The sequence below is a fragment of the Perognathus longimembris genome, chromosome 3 (genome assembly GCF_023159225.1).
Source record: "Perognathus longimembris pacificus isolate PPM17 chromosome 3, ASM2315922v1, whole genome shotgun sequence".
In the NCBI taxonomy this organism is placed as follows: domain Eukaryota; kingdom Metazoa; phylum Chordata; class Mammalia; order Rodentia; family Heteromyidae; genus Perognathus; species Perognathus longimembris.
In genome coordinates, this window is record NC_063163.1 from 79,312,753 (window position 1) to 79,330,564 (window position 17,812).

The window sequence follows — 17,812 nt, forward strand, 5'->3', positions numbered from 1 at the left end:
TGAATGGATGGTGGATGGATAAATGCGGAAACAGGTGGACACATGAAGGAATGTGGAGACAATGAGGGGCATTGCCTGGCTGGTGTGTGGTGGGCCATGCAGAGGTGGAGTCCACTAATACTCCTGGAACCATCTTCCTGACTCTGTGCACCATCACCCCTGCTGTTACTGCTCCTCCCACTGAGGCCAGCACCAGTCAGACGTGGGAAGGGAAGATGACCTGGGCTCTGACTGCTGCCTGGGTCCTGGCTGGGGACGCCTTGGCCCCCGCAGTGGCCATGCTAACCTTCCCTTGACCTGCAGGTCACCCACACTTTCTGATGGTCTTCCCTGCCTGGCTCCAGACGCCCACCTTCGCCTTTGGCATCCTCACCTGCTGCTCCTGGCCCCAGGGGGACAGCCAAAACCAGAGCTGTGTGGCCTCCAGGTCCCTGGACAACATTTCCAACTTTGCCTGGAAGGTGAGACCTGCTCTTTGCAAGTCTCCCGGCTCCCAGGGATACGTGACACCCTCCAGCCCAGGCAGTGGGTTCTGAAGGTCCTTTCCTCACTGGTGCCCCAGTGCCATTGAACATCCACTAAAGCTTCCTTAGAACTAAGCACACAGATTCTTAACTGCAGCAGTGTTCCTGAAACACCCGTGAAGCTTTGCAAAAATGTCAAGTCTGGTCTTTGCCAAGGCTCTGAAGGATGAGGTGGGGATGTGATCCCCTGTGCTTTAGGATGGTTCTGAAGGCTGCGCCAGCTCCTGCAGCTCCGCTGGGTAATTCATTGGGACTCTATACTGCCATCTGCTGGCATTCACAGCCATCACTATGTAAATCTATGACGGCCAGCTAAGGCTCTGAGTTAGGCAGTGTACAACCTACACAGCCCCGCTTGGCTGCTCTCTAAGCACCACCAGGTATGGAAATGAAAGCTAATCTATGAAACGCCTGGTTGTGTTGCATGTTGCCAAAATCAACAACAGGGGTCACACTTAGTCACTTCTGAGGGTGATTTTATCACCCCCCAATACTGCTCACAAAGATGGGGGACCAGCCCCCATCAGGTATTTTTCTGGCACATAATAAAGACAGGACAAGCTGGGTATTGGGTCTGAATCTCCCATCTGGACCTCTGGAAAGAGGGCGGCTCAGAGCTGCTGGGGCATTCTGAGTGCTCAGTAGCTGCTCATGAAGCAGCAGGAGCCTCACGGGGCCCTCCCCACCCTCCCCTTCGATCTCCTGGCCAGGTCTCAGTGTGCCGCTCCTGGGTGTCTGGCTCCTGCTGGCCTGCAATGCTGCCCTCCCCGTCCTGGGCCCTGGCCCCCAATGGGCTGCATCCAAGGAGGGACACAGGGCCAATGCCAGGGTCCAGGCTGCATCTGCTAAGCCCACCACACATACATAGTAAGACGGAATGAATGGATGAATGAATGAGCCTGGGGGCAGAGGATGTCGCTTATGTCAAAGCTCAGAGAGTCCTGATTGTTTAACAACAAAGAAATGAGGAGTCAGGGAAAGGGAAAGAAAGACATCCTTCACTCCACCCAGTCCTGTCCGGAACCCACCAGGTTCTAATGACCTGTCCTCCAGGGTTCTCTTCCCTCCTTCCACTCAGCATCATCTTTAGGAGGGCCACGGCACTGTACAGTTGGGCAGGTTGCACACTGCACAGTCGTGACCAGTGGGGAAGACACAGAACCCCAGCCTCTGCTCATTGCTAAGCTGGGAACCCATCAGGGAGGGTCTGCATAGAGCCTCCGGCTGCAGCGGCCTCTCTACCGTCCTCTCTACCTGCCATCCGGATTGGGCCCCTCCACGCCTCTCTGGTGCCACGCCTCCCCAAAACACCGGATGAACGGGTCTTGCTGAAGATGAAATCAGATCATGCCTGGCCACCTGGCTGACCTGTCTGCACCCAGTTCCTCCCGCATCTCATCTCTTCCCCTGCTTCAGGCTCAGGGTGCTCCAGCGGCCAAAGCTGGCTCTCTGTGGCTTACATACACCGGCCTTCAGATCTCTCTGCCAGTTCCTCCTGGCAGACCCCCAGCTTCACCCAGGGCTCTGCTGTGATATGGCCACTGCGGTGAGCCCCAGTCACCTGTACAGGGCCCTTCTCCAAACAACTCTTCCCTGTGCTGACGAGCCCTCCCCACTCCTCTGTGGAGATCCCTCCACTGCTGCCATGTTGTGGCTGCTGAGGACAGTACTGCTGTGAGTCTCCCCACAGGGCTCAGGCTGCAGCACCGGGGCTTCTGTTTGATCTTCTACAGCAGCCATGCTACCTTCTTCTCCCAACACTCTTTCAAAGGTTCCCAGCTCTTCATATCAGTGACAACACCTCTCTCCTCTCTCTCTCTCTCGTAGCCATTGTGATGAGGGTGAGGTGGTTCCTCATTGTGTTTTTCTCATTTCTCTAGTAATTAGTGCTGAAGGTCTAACAGTTATGCTGAATTAGTGTATGAGTTGGTGAGTGAGCAAGTAGATGGATGGATAGTGGATGATGGTGGATGAGTGGATATGGAAGGATGGATAGCGGGTGGGTGGATGGATGAGTGAATGAGTGGATAGATGGGTGTATGGATATTTGGGTGGGTGGGTGGATGGATGAGTGGATGGGTGAATGGATATTTGGATGAGTGGGTGGGTGGATGGGTGGGTGGATGGATGATGTTTGGGTGGGTGGATGGATGGATAGATGGATGGATGAGTGGGTGGATGATGGATATTTGGATGGGTGGGTAGATGGGTGGATGGATGGATGGGTGAATGGATATTTGGATGAGCAGGTGGGTGGATGGGTGGGTGGATGAATGGATGGGTGGATATTTGGGTGGGTGGATGGATATGTGGATGGGTGGGTAGATGGGTGGGTGGATGGATGGATGGCAGATGAGTGGATAGCGGGTGGGTAGATGGATGAATGGAAAGGCTGCTGTCTGGGAAATGGCAGGGTTGGGAAGTAGGTCCTGGGATGGAGGATTCTCCCTGAGCCCCTGGCTCTCTTTCTGCTGTCTGCAGCTGCCATCACCATCGTAGGCTTACTAGTTTTCCCTGGCCTTCCCATTTGCAGTGTCCTCATGGTGCACCATGGTGGGAAGTGCAGGCTGGGCTGGGGTTACGGGACCGCCATACTCAATGCAGTCCTGACCAGCCTTCTGCCTCTCATTGAGTGGCCCCCCCAAAACAAGGCCTAGGGCAGGGCTGCCATCTTCTCCAGTGACACCCAGAGAATCATCATCCTACCAGAAACAAGCAAATTACACCTCTGAAGAAGAGCAGAAAAGAACCACATGAAATCCCCACACACTCAGGTTTGAACCTCACCTGCGGCTTCTGTTCCGTGTGTCCTCGAGCCCCATGCTTCCCGTGTGGAGATCCTGCCCACTTCACAAGACTGAGATTCATGATGCAAACAAACCCTCTGCTCCGCGCCCCCTCCCTCCGGACCCCCTGTCCCCCCCCCCACACTGGCTATGTGAGCCTCACGTGACACGAATGTATTTATGAAGGGCACCCTGGGGTGGAAGAAATACCCAAATGTTACTCAAGTATTATGTATTTTCATTTGTGTCTTTTGTCTCCTCATGTAATTCCTCCCTTCTTGGAGGATTTGAACATTGTTTTCCCATAAGACATTTAGAAAGCGCCTATTGTATATTACCCAGACTGTGTGCCTGCACTGTGTAGGGGTGGGAGTCGTCTAGGACCCGCCTCAGCTTCTCCATGCAAACAACCCCTCTAGTACTCCCTCCCGCTCAGGGCCCTTCTGCAGCCACCTCCACACTATCATTTATTTTTATTTATTTAGTAGTACCAGTCCTGGGACTTGAACTCGGGGCCTGAGCAATGTCCCTGAACATTTATTGCTCAAGGCTAGCACTCTACCACTTCAATCATAGTTCTACTCACAGCTTTCTGGTAGTTAATTATAAGTAAGAATCCCTTGGGTTTTCCTGCCTGGGCTGGCTTCGAACTGAGATCTTCAGATCGTAGCCTTCTGATTAGCTAGCATGACAGGGGTGAGTCATCAGCGGCCTGCTCAGCTCCACCTTTTAATTCAGGGGTTCTTGTGCCTCCCCATATCAAACCTGGACCCTAAAGAAAGCCATTTCCAGATGCTCCATCTTCACCTGGCACCAGATGTCTGGGTCTCTCTGTGCTGTTTTCCCTGCCTGGAAACAAGAGGTGGGCACTGCTTGCTAAGAGCTCCGCACACCTGCAGCTCCACACCATGGTCACATCCAGCAAGGCCCTCCAGTGGGGTCCAGTGAGGCCCGCACAGTACACGGATGGGATGGAGCCCCAGGATGCTGTGTGGTCCCTCTGGCTGGTGAGTGAAGCTCTGCTTGGGTTGGCCTCATTGGCAGCTGGGGTCTTGGAGAGGGGGACATTGTGCTGCCCTTCTAGACTGCACCTGTCCTGGGCTCAGGCAGGCTGCACGTTCAGCCACTCCGAAGCCAGAAGGACAGAGGCCCAGGCCTCCCACCACCTTCCGACACAGCAGAGCCAGAGGCAGACTGCAGTTAGTGTCGTGGCACTCATGCCAGGCCAGCCACCCCGTTTGCCAGCCTCTGCCAGCCTCCCCACCTGCCTCCCCACAAAAGCTGCTTTTGCTGAGAACCTGCCTCCTTCCTGGGGCCCTGGGTCTCCGAGCCAGCTGGAGAAAAGCTGCCTGTGTGGCTCCTGTGACCTGAAACAATGTCCACACTTTGTAATCACACCGGAGTCTCTCACAGTGTATCCTTTAGGGAAACAAGACAAGAACAGCCCTGGAGGGTTCAGTACTGTGCAGTGCAACAGTAACTTATTTCATGTCTGATGCTGGGGCAACTTTCCGGGGGCTAACTTCATGTCCCTGCCCGTCTGTGTCCAGCACCTTGCTAAATGTTGGTGAAGCTCACAGCACGAAGGAGGGCCACTTGCCCACCTCTGTCTCTGTGCTCACCCGAAGAGACCTGATGCTCAAAGGCCAGGCCCTGCACCTGCTTGCTCTCATTTTGTGCTATCCTGGCTTCACACATCAGCCTGAACTACTTGCTGCAGGATTGAGACAACCAGGACCCAGTGTCCCCTACTGGCCCGAACTGCGCAATGTCAGAGCTGCCTCAACTGGCCCCAGACCTATAAAGTCTGGTCAAGACCAGAGAGCCATCCAGGAGAGCCCAGTGCAGACTGGTGACCCACACAACCAGGAGATAAGAAAATGGTTGTGGTGAAACCTACACTATTCTTTCTTTGGGGGTGGGGGGAGTAGACCCTGGGGTTTGAACTAAGGGGCTGTGCACTGTCTCCTGGCTTTTCATTCAAGGTTAGCACTCTACTACTTGAGTCATAGCTTCACTTTCAGCCTTTTGCTGGTTAACTAGAGATAAAAGTCTCATGGACTTTTCTGCCAAGGCTGGCTTTGAACCTGGATCTTCATATTTCAGCTTCCTGAGTAACTAGGGTTACAGGCGTGAGCCACCAGTGCCTGGCTATGAACATTTTTTTTCCAAATTAAAAACATACTCCCCACAGAGACAAAAGCCAACACAGATCCACACGTCTCTCTGCATATATATATGTATATATTTTTTCTATAGAGATAGACACAACTCTTCAGTAAACATTTGTAAGGTAAATTCACAACACTGAGAAAAAAGAGGGCACTTAACGGAGAGGACGACCCACAGTCAGCTCCAGGACACAGGGACACACAGTGGACAGACATCGGTCTGCAGGGTGCAACAGATGAATACGAGTTGCTCCAAGCAAAACCCACACATGTTCTTGGCAACACCACAGGGTGGGGGAAGGCGGGGGTCCTTGTGCTGTACTTCAAGATGTGTCTTTTACAAAAATAAATAAGGATCAGAAGGTCTGGGACCAGGCTGTGCTAAAATGTGAACACCCTCTGCAGGGAACGGCTGAGTAGCAAAATAAACTTCTGACGGTGTGGAAGGGGGAAAGGGGACCAGGAAGGCTGTAGCCGTGGATGGCAATGTCACCTCCCCATGGGACACAAGGGCCACTGACAAGTCTGTCCATCATGCCCCATGTCCATCAGCTCCTCGGGAGGAGGATGGGGCTGGGGTGTGGTAGAAGGAGTGGCACAGAAGCACACAGGGCAAGGAAACCATGTGCTGTTGACCTTGGGGTGGCAGACGTGTCCTCTCTGCCACAGCTTCTGTCCTCATCTCCTCCCCACTCGGAAACCCCATCACCCCGCAGGACAGCGGGTCCCCTCCCTTCCAGGGGAGTTGCCAGCCTACCCCCTGCTTTGGACGGGTGCCCAGGGCACTCACCCCACCAGTCAGGGTCTGTTGGTGGCTTAGTGGCCATTGGGGTGACCAGCCAACCGGCAGATCCTCCCTGAAGAAAAGCCCAGGCCAGATCTGCCCTCCCAGCAGCTGTCTCCTCCATCTTGGTTCTGACCAAGCAGAACACTGGGAGAAGAGCGGCCTCCCTGACCAAGGTGCCACAAACATGCCTGGCCTGGCATGCACCTTCCTGTGCCCAGGAGGCTGAGGATAGCCAGGTCCTCCCGTGAAAGAGGGCAGCGGCATGCTCTAACCTGCCTGCCCAGGGGTGGGAGAAGCCCCTCCCCTGCAGACACCTCTGGGTCCTATCACCTCGGTGTGATATTTTCCTCTTGGCATCAGAGGAGAAAAAAAAAAGAAAGAAAACTTAGCAATGGAACCCAGTTCCACAGCAGACATCTAGAAGGACTTCTGTGTGCATTTCCTTCTGGGAACGGGGAGGCTTCCAGCAGAGGGGGGCTTAGGATAAAGCAAGGGCAGGGCCCCTTGGAGCCCCTCATCTAAGCCAGGGCTTCTTAAATGGGGGCAATTTTGCCCCACAGGGCTTTTGGCAGTCTCTGAGGACATCTGCGTTGGAGAGGTGTAGACAGCAGTGCAGCTGATTCCCCACCGTACAGTGCACAGGGCGCCCCCTGGTGTCAAATAGCGGCAAAGACGAGGGGAGAGCCATCCATCGCCTCTGCTCTGGAACCTCTCCAAGCGCCGCTTGGGGGCTCAGTGGGAGCCCTAGAGAGCTCTGCTACACTCATTTCCCAAAAGCTGCAAAGATGAGGGAAAGGGAACACAGGGGACAGCAGGGAAGAGAGGCCACCTCCATCCACCCACACCCCAGCTCCACCAGGGAGAAGCAGACGCTCCAGCAATCTTTGGTCAAACAGGAAAACGTAAGGCTGAGCTGGAAGGGCCACCCCGTGGCCCCCCTGCCTGTCAGGCAAAGTCAAGGCATCAGTGCCTCTGCACAGTCCATACTTGGAGGGGAACCCAGGACCCCATGCCAGCCTCACTTCGTTCCAGTGTGGGAGGAGGGCAGAGGATGGGAAAGGGAAGGCCTCACTTGTTTTCAATCAGGGTCTGCACCTTGTACACCAGGTCCCGGGCCAGCTTCAGGACTTGCTTTGTGTTGTGTCGCTCAGCCATTTCTGGAAGAGCAGAACACAAATCTCATGAGACCCAAGGCATACTGCCAGCCTCCAGTCCTCGGGTGGATGGTGTGTGTGTGTGTGCGTGCACAGGAGTGCCCGTGTGTGCGCATGCATGCACGCATGCCACTCCTGGAGCTTGAACTCAGCACACAGGTGCTGTCCCTTAGCTTCTTTTCTTCAAGGCTGGTGCTCTACCACTTGAGCCACAGCTCCACTTCCTGCTTTTTGGTAGTTAATTGGAGGTTAGAGTCTCATGGGCTTTCCTGCCTAGGCTGGCTTTGAATTGTTATCCTAAGATCTCAGCCTCCTGAGTACCAAGGATTACAGACCTGGGCCCCACAGGAGCCTGGCTAGCACATAGCCTTTAAAAAGGGCAAAGTAACTGGATACTGGTGGCTCACGTCTGTAATCCTAGCTACTCAGGAGGCTGAGATCTGGAGAATCAAGGTTCGAAGTCAGCCTGGGGAGAAAAATCCACAGGACTCCATCTGCAAATCTCGGGCTTTGCCCTGAGCCCTGCTCCTGGTCCTGGAGAAGCAGCACATCCTCAGCTGGAGGAGATGCCAGCCTGTCCTGGAAGGTGCCCCAGGAAGTGGGCAGAGCCCCCTCTGGCGCTCTGCACGAAGTGCACGCCTCCCGCGCACCCGCCCGCCCCGGCCACATGGTACCGTTAAAGAACTTGATGATGTCGGTGAAGTCCATGTTATTCTCCAAGATGATGTCCCGGTAGACCTCCACCAGGGCCAGCGCGATGAACAGCACGTAGTGGGCCGACGACACATGCTTGGCTGCCCAGATGGTCTCCCACACTGAGAACACGTCGTCGTACACGAGTTCTGCCGAGACACCGACAGGCATGCGCACGGGGTCAGCCGTCATACAAGAGGGCTGCCGAGACACCGACACGCATGCGCACGGGGTCAGCCGTCATACAAGAGGGCGGCCGAGACACCGACAGGCATGCGCACGGGGTCAGCCGTTATACAAGAGGGCTGCCGAGACACCGACACGCATGCGCACGGGGTCAGCCGTCATACAAGAGGGCGGCCGAGACACCGACACGCATGCGCAAGGGGTCAATTGTCAGATGCTAGTTCTAGGAGACACCAACTTGCATGTGCATGGGATCAGCCATCAGGCATGAATTCAACTAACACCAATATGTGTGCGCAAGGGGTCAGGTGTCAGACACCAACAGGCACGTGCATGCATCATTTCCACCCCCCCCCCACTGGGAGCCCCTCTGGGACAGTCACAGAGCCGCAGAAGCCTGGGCCTGTGCCCCAGGGCAGCAGACAGAGCTAAAGTCCTGAGGCACCCTTTCACCGTCCATGCCTCAGTTTCCCCCACCTGCAGAATGGGTGTGTGAACAGGAGGTTGTAAGGCCCTTCCAGCTCCTACACTAGAAGTGCAGGAGCTGAGCATGAGTAGGTTTGGTTTACAGGGTCCTGGACCCTACAGCTGGTAACCCTGCTGTGTAGACACCATTCATGTTCAGTAGCATCCCAGAGGGTGCTCCCCATCATTCTGTGTTATAGGCAGAGGTGAAGGCTGCCTGTGAGTCCAGTAAAGAGAGAGAGAGAAGAGAATCTGGGCGCTGGAGGCTCAGCCTGTAACCCTACTCAGGAGGCCAAGATCCGAGGATAGAAGTTCAAAGTCAGACTGAACAGATACATGAGAGACTCTTATCTCCAATTAATCAGCCAAAAGCTTGAAGCGAAGGTGTGGCTCAAGTGGTAAGAGTACATCCTTGAGCAGAAAAGCCAAGCAAGAGTAGGAGGCTTTGAGTTCAAGACTCAATACTGGCACACGTACATGTGTGTGTGCACACATGCATATACACACGACAGAAGACAGCAAGTGTTCTAAGCAAGGCTCTGCACACCTGGTTCCTTGTGCTGGAGAAGTAGCTCCAACACTTCTAGCTACTTCCTTCCCTCCTTGGGCCTCTCTCACCTATCATACATGGAGTGATGATGGTGTGTGTGGTAAAGGACCAGAGAGAACACAAATGCACTTAATAAATACCTCCTACATGTTAGGGTTTTATTTTTATTTATTTGTTTGTTTAGTGGTAGTGGGAGTTGAACTCGGGGTTCACACTTGCTAGGCAGGCTCTCTATCACCTGTGTCATGTCTACAGCCCCTTTTTGCTTTCAGTGTGCTCTTCCTATAGAGACTCATGCTTTCCTTTGCTGGACTAGGACCGTGATCTTCCTATCTCTGCCTCCTGAGTAGATGGGACTACAGGCATACACCGTACCTGGCCCATGTTGGGCCATTACAATAAGGAGGAGGAAGAGGAGGATGGTGATGGTGATGATTATCATAATGAGCATTAGCCCAAAATTTGGATAAATAACCATGGATAAATGTGCTCTTCTACGGCCTCCCTGAGCTTCTGGTATGAAGGGAGTGAGGACAAGGTCCTACAGTCCAGTCCATACCTCGCTTGAAATCCAGCAGGAACCAGCGGTAGCAGAAGTAGAAGTGGGTGTAGTCCCCATTCTGGTGCATCAGCTCAAACAGCTCTGAGTCCAGGATCTGTTGGAGGAAGGAGAGGCAGTGTCAGCCTCCCGGGAAGGCCCTGGGCCACAGCTGTCAGGGGAGACAGTGACGGTCATGATTCCACATCTACATTTTAGTCCCCAGAGGAAAGCATGTCCACCAAATGTGTACATGGGTAGTCCGGATGGCTCACATCTGTAACCCCAGCCACACAGGAGGCTGAGAGTGGAAAGGAGGGATGAAACCTTGTAAGTCACCATCTCAATAGAAAATGCTTGGTGTTATCCCAGCTGCAGAGGGAAGCATAAATGTGAAGCCCACCTGGGAAGAAAGAGACATGCTATCTCAAAATCAGAGCAAAAAGGGCTAGAGGTATAGTTCAAGAAGTAGAGCATCTACCTTGAAAGTTCACGGTTCTGAGTTCAAAAACCTTATGAATGAATGTGCATAGCAGCATTATTTGAAGTAATGCAAAACTGGAAGCAGTCTCAAATAGCCAACAGCACAACAGACAAATGGATAAACAAAAAGTCCTACATCTACACGCTAATATTATTTGTTAATAGACAGAAATGTACTATCTGGTAATAATGCATTAAATGTATTATTTGGTAATAAAATAAACGAATAGACAATTCACGAAAAGGAATCCAAAGAGGCAAAGGAAATGAAGATACAGAATTTCACTGTTAAATTTCATGCAAACAAAATTGTCTCCTGCTCAAGTTGTGCCCAAGGCTTCATGAAGGCTGCAGAGTGACAGCAACAAGGGTGAACAGACAGATGGACTGTGCTGGGGGTGGGGGGGAGGGGAGGGCCTGCCACAGCCAGTGCAGCTGAACACACATGTGCGTTCAGCGCCAGCCACTTCATCCAGGCCCATGGCCCAGCTAGTCTCCTGTGCCTACGCGCCAGGTGCTCACCACCTTGCAGGGGGCATGTCACTGTATGTGTGACATGACAGCACCTGCGGCATTAAACAGGCATGACGTCACCAGAGAGCTGTGGTGTCACAGTAGCGGCGATGTCGTGGCAGATGCACTGTCATAGAAGATGTGACACTAGAGCGTTGTGATGTCACAGCAGATGTGCTATGGTTGCAACCATGAAGCCAGCTAGTGTGTGACATCATAAAATGTGCGATGTCATAGCAAGCATGAAAGATACACCACAGTGGCACTTTCATGAAGGCCCAAAGCAAACCCCTCAGACTATCCCCAAACAAAACACAAGGAGGGGAGGGCAGCGCACTGTGGGGAGGGAAGGGAGGACTTCAGGGCCTTGGGACACCGATGTGAGGACTCGCCACAGTGGAGTAGCCGCTTGTGGTCAGGAAAGGGAGCCTCCCGGCAGGGCGGCCTAGATATCCGTATATATACTTATTGTATCTGTGTAGTAAGAGGATTTTTAATTGCACGGAGATGACCAAAATGCCACCAAGGCAGTGACACGTGGGAGGGCATGGGGGCCAGCCAGCAGGACGGGCACAGCAGGACGAGCACGGGAAGATGGGCACAGGAGGATGGGCACAGAAGGACGCACACAGCAGCACGGGCACATGGAGGCCGGGAGATGGTACTGAAGGCGTCAGGTCTTGGACAGACAGGATGGGAATATGGGGGTCATTGCAATGTCCCCACCTTCCTTCAGTCAGTATTGTGCCGAGTTACAAAGACATCAAGTTACTTCATTTCCCTAACTGTAATAATTTATTTGGGATCAGAGGCAGACACCGCGATCCAGAGAGAGAAAGGTGCTGCCACACAGCTTGCAAGGAGAAGCCTGGGCCCCAGGGCGGCTCCAGGTGCCCAGCTCTTCACAGCAGGACGGGTCCCCCACCCCATACCTGGATCAGGGACCTCATGTTGGCGAAGTGTGTGTCCATGGCGCCCCCGTGCGGGAAGTTCTGTGTCATCCTCTTCATGAGCTCTGTGAAGCAGCTGAAGGCCAGAGCCTCTGGAAGCAGGAACCCAGGGTCAGCGGCTGCCAGGACCGGCCTGGGCACTGCGGCTCCCCGAGGGGCTTCTGCACAAATCCCAGCCACGTGGGAGACCGTGGGGAAGCAGCCCGCGGTGCTGTGGTGTGGGCAGGAATGAGCTCTGACTCTCCCCGGGCCCCGGCTCTCTCCAGGTGGTGCTGGGGGGGGGGGGTGCTGCTAGGGGCAGCGAGTGCACAGGCCCCCGTCAACAGCTGCCCAGCAGTCCCGTCCCGGCTTCCCTTTCTGAAATTCTACTGACTCAGAGGTGAAGCCGCCTTGTCATGCCATGAGTAGCTCGCAAAGGCGTGGCAGCTCTGTGCCCAGCATTCCCTAGAACCTTCATAGGTGCAGGGGGCGGGTCGCCTGACACCCGTTGCCCCCTCTCCCGGTGGCAGAAGAGCCAGCGCCCGGCCCTGGACCAGGGAGGGTACTCACCGTCATCCAGGATGACCAGCAGTGGTGCCAGAAGGTCACACATGCCCTGCACGTAGCCAATCTCAATGTGCTGCCAGATGTAGCTGTGACAGACATGGGTGGCCACGGTCCCTCCCCTCCTCCCCGCCTTCCCCTCCCTTCCTCCCCACCTTCCCTTCCTCTCCTCTCTGTCATCCCCTCTCCTCCTCCAAACTGTCCCCTCCCCTCCCTTCCACTGCTTCTTCTTCCTCCTTACTGGTCCTCCCTCTCCCACTGGCCTCCATTCCTCCCCACTGCTCCTCCCTTCCCTCACTACTCCTCTCTCCTCCTCCCACTGCTCCTCCCTGCCCCGCCCCCCAGCTCCTTCCCTCTCCCCAATGGGCCCCACCCCAGTACAGTCATGGAGTCCTGCTTGTGGGACCATCACCGGAGGAGCCATCACAAGCTTTCCCTGTTCTCTGGTGGGCTGGGGTCCAAACCCCTGTGATTACAGGGCTTTACAGATGTGTGCCGCCATGCCCAGCTTCTGCAGTCCATTGCTCTTCAGTGCCTCGCGGAGGTGCTCAGTTCACACATGCAATCCACATGTGTGTGTCTGGGTCTTTGCTCAAGTGGTCCCCTGTCTGGACTTGGGGTCCGTCTCTTACTAAGAGCAGCTTACATTTACTGAGCATTTACTATATTCTCAGCCCACCTTTAATTTTCAAACTGCTTGTATCATGATCACATAGGGGAAACTAAGGCAGAGATGGCAGTCGCAGTGTATGCGGGCAAGGGGCCCCACGGGAATAAAGGTGATCAGAAACTCAATGTCAAATGATTTCTTTCACTTTTCTAAACTTTTATCAAAGTCACCACACGGAGGTGAAGGTTGGTCCCTGCTTCCTTTTCCCCATTGCATTTTTTTCCTTTACTTTTTTTTTTTTTTTTGCCAGTCCTGGGGCTTGAACTTAGGGCCTGAGCACTGTCCCTGGCTTCCTTTTGCTGAAGTCAAGCACTCTATCACTTGAGCCACAGTGCCACTTCAGGCTTTTTCGGTGTATGTGGTGTTGAGGAATCGAACCCAGGGCTTTATGCATGCGAGGCAAGAACTCTACCACTAGGCCACATTCCCAGCCCCCACATTATTTTTCCTTTAAAATGTCAAGTTTCTTATGCCATGGCTTCAGACAAAAAAAAATATTGTTTCAGACACACAGCGCATGAGCAGTGTCTATCTGGTGATTGGTGGGATGTATGGACAGTCGGTTACACGTGCATTGTCACACACAGCGGCAATGGTGGGGCTGCCAGCTGTTGGTTCCTCCTTGCGTGTGAGGGGCACTGGCGAGCACCCACACAAGGGCGAGATAACCCCTTGCATCTTCCAACTTCAGATCCCCCAAGTGATACCCGCGTGCGTCTTAAGAAACGCCCATAAAATGTTTTGTATGTCTGCTGGTCGTGGGGCTTGAACTCAGGGCTGGGACCCTGTCTCTGAGCCTTTTTGCTCAAGGCCAGTGCTCTACCACTGGAGCCACAGCTTCATGTCTGGCATTTTGGTGGCTACTTGGAGATAAGAATCTCATGGACTTTCTGGGTTTGGCTTTGAACCAAGATCCTTGAATCTCAGCCTCCTGAGTACAGCTGGGATTAAAGGTGTCAGCCACGGGTGCATGGCTGAAAAGTGTTCTTGCTGGGCTCCTCCAGCCCTACCCTGCTTGCTGCCTTTCTCCTCCTCAGTTTCCCCAAGCTGTCCCTATACCCCGCTCCCCATTCTCCCTCTGCTCCCATTGGCCTCTGCTCCCCAGCCTCGATCTCCCAGCCTGTGTTTCCACCGCCCCCCCCCCCCCCCCCCCCGCCGCCTGGGCCTCTGCTCCAGCCTCCGCTTCCCCGGCCTCCACTCCCCCAGCCTTCCCCCCTGCCCCGGCCTACTCTCCCCAGCCTCCTCCTCCCTGGCCTTCTCTCCCTGGCCTCTACTCCCTGCTCACCTGCACATGACATTGCGCAGCTTCTCCAGGTTGGCGGGCGTGAAGTACCAGTAGTTTCGGTCGCAGCGCTGCACATCCTTCTCAATGCGATGCAGGTTGACAGTGTACAGGTCCAGAAGCTCTGGCTGGGGGTGCAGGGCGAGGGGGGGAGCAAAGTGACCCCCAGGCCTTGGGGGACAAAAGTCCTCTCTCTTCCTCCTCCTCCTCCTCTTCCTCCTCCTCCTCCTCCTCCTCCTCCTCCTCCTCCTCCTCCTCCTCCTCCTCCTCCTCTTCACACGTATCTGTTTGTTTTTAGTTTACTAGGCTGAGATCTGAGGATCGTGGTTCAGAGCTAACCCAGGCAGGAAAGCCATGAGACTCTTATCTCCAATGAGCCACCAGGAAACTGGAAGTGGCTCTGTGGCTCATGTGGTAGAGCGCTAGCCTTGAGCAAAAATAACTCAGGACAGTGCCCAGTCCCAGAGTACAAGCCCTGTGACAAACAAAATAAATTATTGATTCTGTTTTATTCTGTTCTCCTTGGGGAGGAACAGCGACTCAGACCCAAGCACCAGACAGGACGGTGAAAGAACTGACCAGAAATCCAGCCCTGGGGCCACAGACCCAGGCTCCCCCAGACCCAGGCTTCCCCAGACCCAGGCTCCCACAGACCCAGGCTCCCACAGAGCCAGGCTCCCCCAGACCCAGGCTCCCACAGACCCAGGCTCCACAGACCCAGGCTCCCCCAGACCCAGGCTCCACAGACCCAGGCTCCCACAGACCCAGGCTCCCCCAGACCCAGGCTTCCCCAGACCCAGGCTCCCACAGACCCAGGCTCCACAGACCCAGGCTCCCCCAGACCCAGGCTCCACAGACCCAGGCTCCCACAGACCCAGGCTCCCCCAGACCCAGGCTCCACAGACTCAGGCTCCCACAGACCTAGGCCTCCCCCAGACCCAGGCTCCACAGACCCAGGCTCCCCCAGACCCAGGCTCCCCCAGACCCAGGCTCCACAGACTCAGGCTCCCACAGACCCAGGCTCCCCCAGACCCAGGCTCCCACAGACCTAGGCCTCCCACAGACCCAGGCTCCATAGACCCAGGCTCCACAGAACCGAGCTCTATAGACCCAGGCTCCAACAGACCTAGGCCTCCTCCAGACCCAGGCTTCCCCAGACCCAGGCTCCCCCAAACCCAGGCTCCCCCAGACCCAGGCTTCCCCAGACCCAGGCTCCACAGACCCAGGCTCCCTCCTGGCTGGGCAGGATCCATGAACTCATAGAAAAGTCTGCCTCCTCACAGCTGTTGGAAAGAAAGTTAGGCAGAAGGAGAGGTGGTGATTTACCGAGTAGGTCACACCACTGGAAGACACGGGGGAGGCTTCATTGTTGGCTGAAGGGGTCACGGCCAGGGAAGCCAGCGTGGGGAAGAGACTTTCCATTTCGGGCTCCTCTGAGATGTTGTCCTCGCTGTCTACCGGGCCCTGCTGCTCAGCCTCACTGGCCCGCCAGCCCTCCGTGGCGGAGCCGTCCTTCTCAGGCAGGGCCACGTCCAGGCTGCCCGAGATGGACATGAACTCATCCATGCTCTCATTGGCCAGGAGGTCGCTCTCCAGGCTGTCCTGCACAGCTAGCTCCTCCCGAGGGGCCTCATCCCGGGATGTGGTGGCCTCGCTGCTCTGCCCCTCGTCCACGCTGCTGTCCCCTGGTTGGAAGGTCAGGGCCGCGTTCCGCTGGGCATCCAACACGCTGTCTTCTGTGCTCAGACTGGGCTCTGAGTGCTCCGAGAGGCCAGAAGAGAAGTTGTGAGAAGAAGGATGACCGGAGTCTGGAGAGCAAGTACCGTTCGCCAGGTTCCCATTGGGGATCTTAGGCTGTTTCTCCTCCAACCTGCCCTCTGCCTCCACCTGCTCCACCTCATCCACTGATTCAAATACCTGCAGACACGGGGCACAGAGACAGATGGGCTGGCTGTCCAGCAGAGGGAAGATGGAGTATGTGGGGTATTTGCATGGGGAAGAATACTATACAGCCAGTGAAAAGAGGCAGGAGGAGAAATAGTGTAAGCTTCCACTTGTTTCAAATAAATATGTGGCTTATGTGCTTGGGCATGCCCACGGAAATCCACGGCTGGCTGAGAAGGAATGCTGGGATATTGAGATAGGGGATACAATAATTTCTTCATGCATACATAATGTTTTCAAGTAAGTTTTAGTTACTGTAAGGAATAATCTAAAGAAATACTTCAGATTATCTCCCTGTGGATGATGATAATGGATCAAGTTTCAAAACTAGCTAGGTATTTAGGAAATATGAAAAACCTCTAGAAAACATACTGGAGATTTATCTGTGGCTCCTTCTGTCTTTATAAGCTATTTTCTTTCAAGGGCAGGCCATAAAAGCTCATCTCCAAGTGACATTTGGATATTTCTTCTGTCAGTCTGGAACTAACTTGACTTACAGTTGGTTTTGCATACTTGTGTTGCTTTTGTTTTTGTGGTGCTGGGGATCAACCCGGAAGTCCTCGCATGCCAGCCAGGTGCTCTAGCTCAGACCTCCACCCCAGCCTATTTCTGTATTTTTGTATATTTATTTTTGATTCCACTGACTGAATGGATGTAAAAACATTGGGTTCAGAGTCAGAATTAGGCATTGTGAGGCTTTCAAAGTCTGTTGAGCCACCCGGCTTCCTCCTGCTTCACCTATTTGCACATGTCTGGGTTTGAGCATTTTGCGTAACTCGAGGAGCCCCGGACCTGAGCCCCCGTGGGGGTGTCCTGAAGCCACTCCACTGGGGACATCCAGGGGACACGCTACTACTGTGACACTGGAAACTCCCATTTTTAAAGGTCAGTATGAAAACCTTCAACACATAAACTGAGGGCCACAAACAGGCAACCAATCCCCTGGACGGCCAGGTGGGCAAGGCAGAAGAGGGCGGGGTCGGGCACAAGGGGCGGGGCAAGGCAGGAGAGGGCGGCCTGGCGCAGGGGGCGGGGCCTGGGCGGGAGGGGCACCGAGGTAACAAGGCACGGGTGGGCAGGGCCAGACGGGCCTTGCTTCAGCCATCAGCATGGCATGACATGGCAGGGTGTAGCACGTGCGGGCGTGGCATGGGCGTGGCATGGCCCGGGATGGGCGGGGCATGGCAGGGCGGGGCGGGCCAGCCCTGCGGAGGTCACCTGTGTGCTGCTGCTGGAGTCGCTCTGCAGGCGGAGGTTCTGGCGGCCCGAGCTGCAGCTCTGTGAGGACTGGAAGGGAAAGGAGGAAGAAGCGGTGAGCCTTCCCTTCCCCCCCCTTCCTACAGCCGGCTCAGGAGGGGCTGCTGGGCTGTGACCCCATCTCTGTCTTAGGAGACAAGTCCCACCCCTGGACCTCAGATTCTTGTCTCTGAAGTGAAAGGGGGTGCTCTCCTGCCCGCCCCCCACAATCTCCTGGGGACCCCTGCCTCCCACCCCCCAAACCGCAGCTCCCTCACCTGTAACAGCTCTATTAAACCTGGTTTACTTCAAAGGAGGCTGGCGGCTCCCTCCACAG

The 17,812-nt window shown here is 54.9% G+C and overlaps 2 protein-coding genes across 2 annotated transcripts in view; one reads left to right on the forward strand and one right to left on the reverse strand.

The window, feature by feature from the left end:
- The first annotated feature begins 320 nt into the window (after positions 1 to 320).
- Lhfpl7 (LHFPL tetraspan subfamily member 7) lies at positions 321 to 3,256 on the forward strand. Its single transcript, XM_048340702.1, is given in 4 exon segments — positions 321 to 466; positions 1,239 to 1,289; positions 1,291 to 1,373; positions 3,006 to 3,256. Coding segments are annotated over 4 exon segments (531 nt in total).
- Positions 3,257 to 5,538: 2,282 nt separating this feature from the next.
- The window catches only part of Sgsm1 (small G protein signaling modulator 1), a 44,752-nt gene continuing 32,478 nt past the window's right edge, over positions 5,539 to 17,812 (reverse strand). The window contains exons 18-25 of the mRNA XM_048342756.1: positions 17,458 to 17,526; positions 15,622 to 16,212; positions 14,299 to 14,423; positions 12,350 to 12,432; positions 11,783 to 11,892; positions 9,876 to 9,972; positions 8,097 to 8,264; positions 5,539 to 7,425 (exon numbers count right to left, since the gene is read on the reverse strand). Coding sequence (XP_048198713.1) covers positions 7,337 to 7,425; positions 8,097 to 8,264; positions 9,876 to 9,972; positions 11,783 to 11,892; positions 12,350 to 12,432; positions 14,299 to 14,423; positions 15,622 to 16,212; positions 17,458 to 17,526 — 1,332 coding nt within the window. The 3' untranslated portion in view covers positions 5,539 to 7,336. The remainder of the gene's footprint in view (positions 7,426 to 8,096; positions 8,265 to 9,875; positions 9,973 to 11,782; positions 11,893 to 12,349; positions 12,433 to 14,298; positions 14,424 to 15,621; positions 16,213 to 17,457; positions 17,527 to 17,812) is intronic.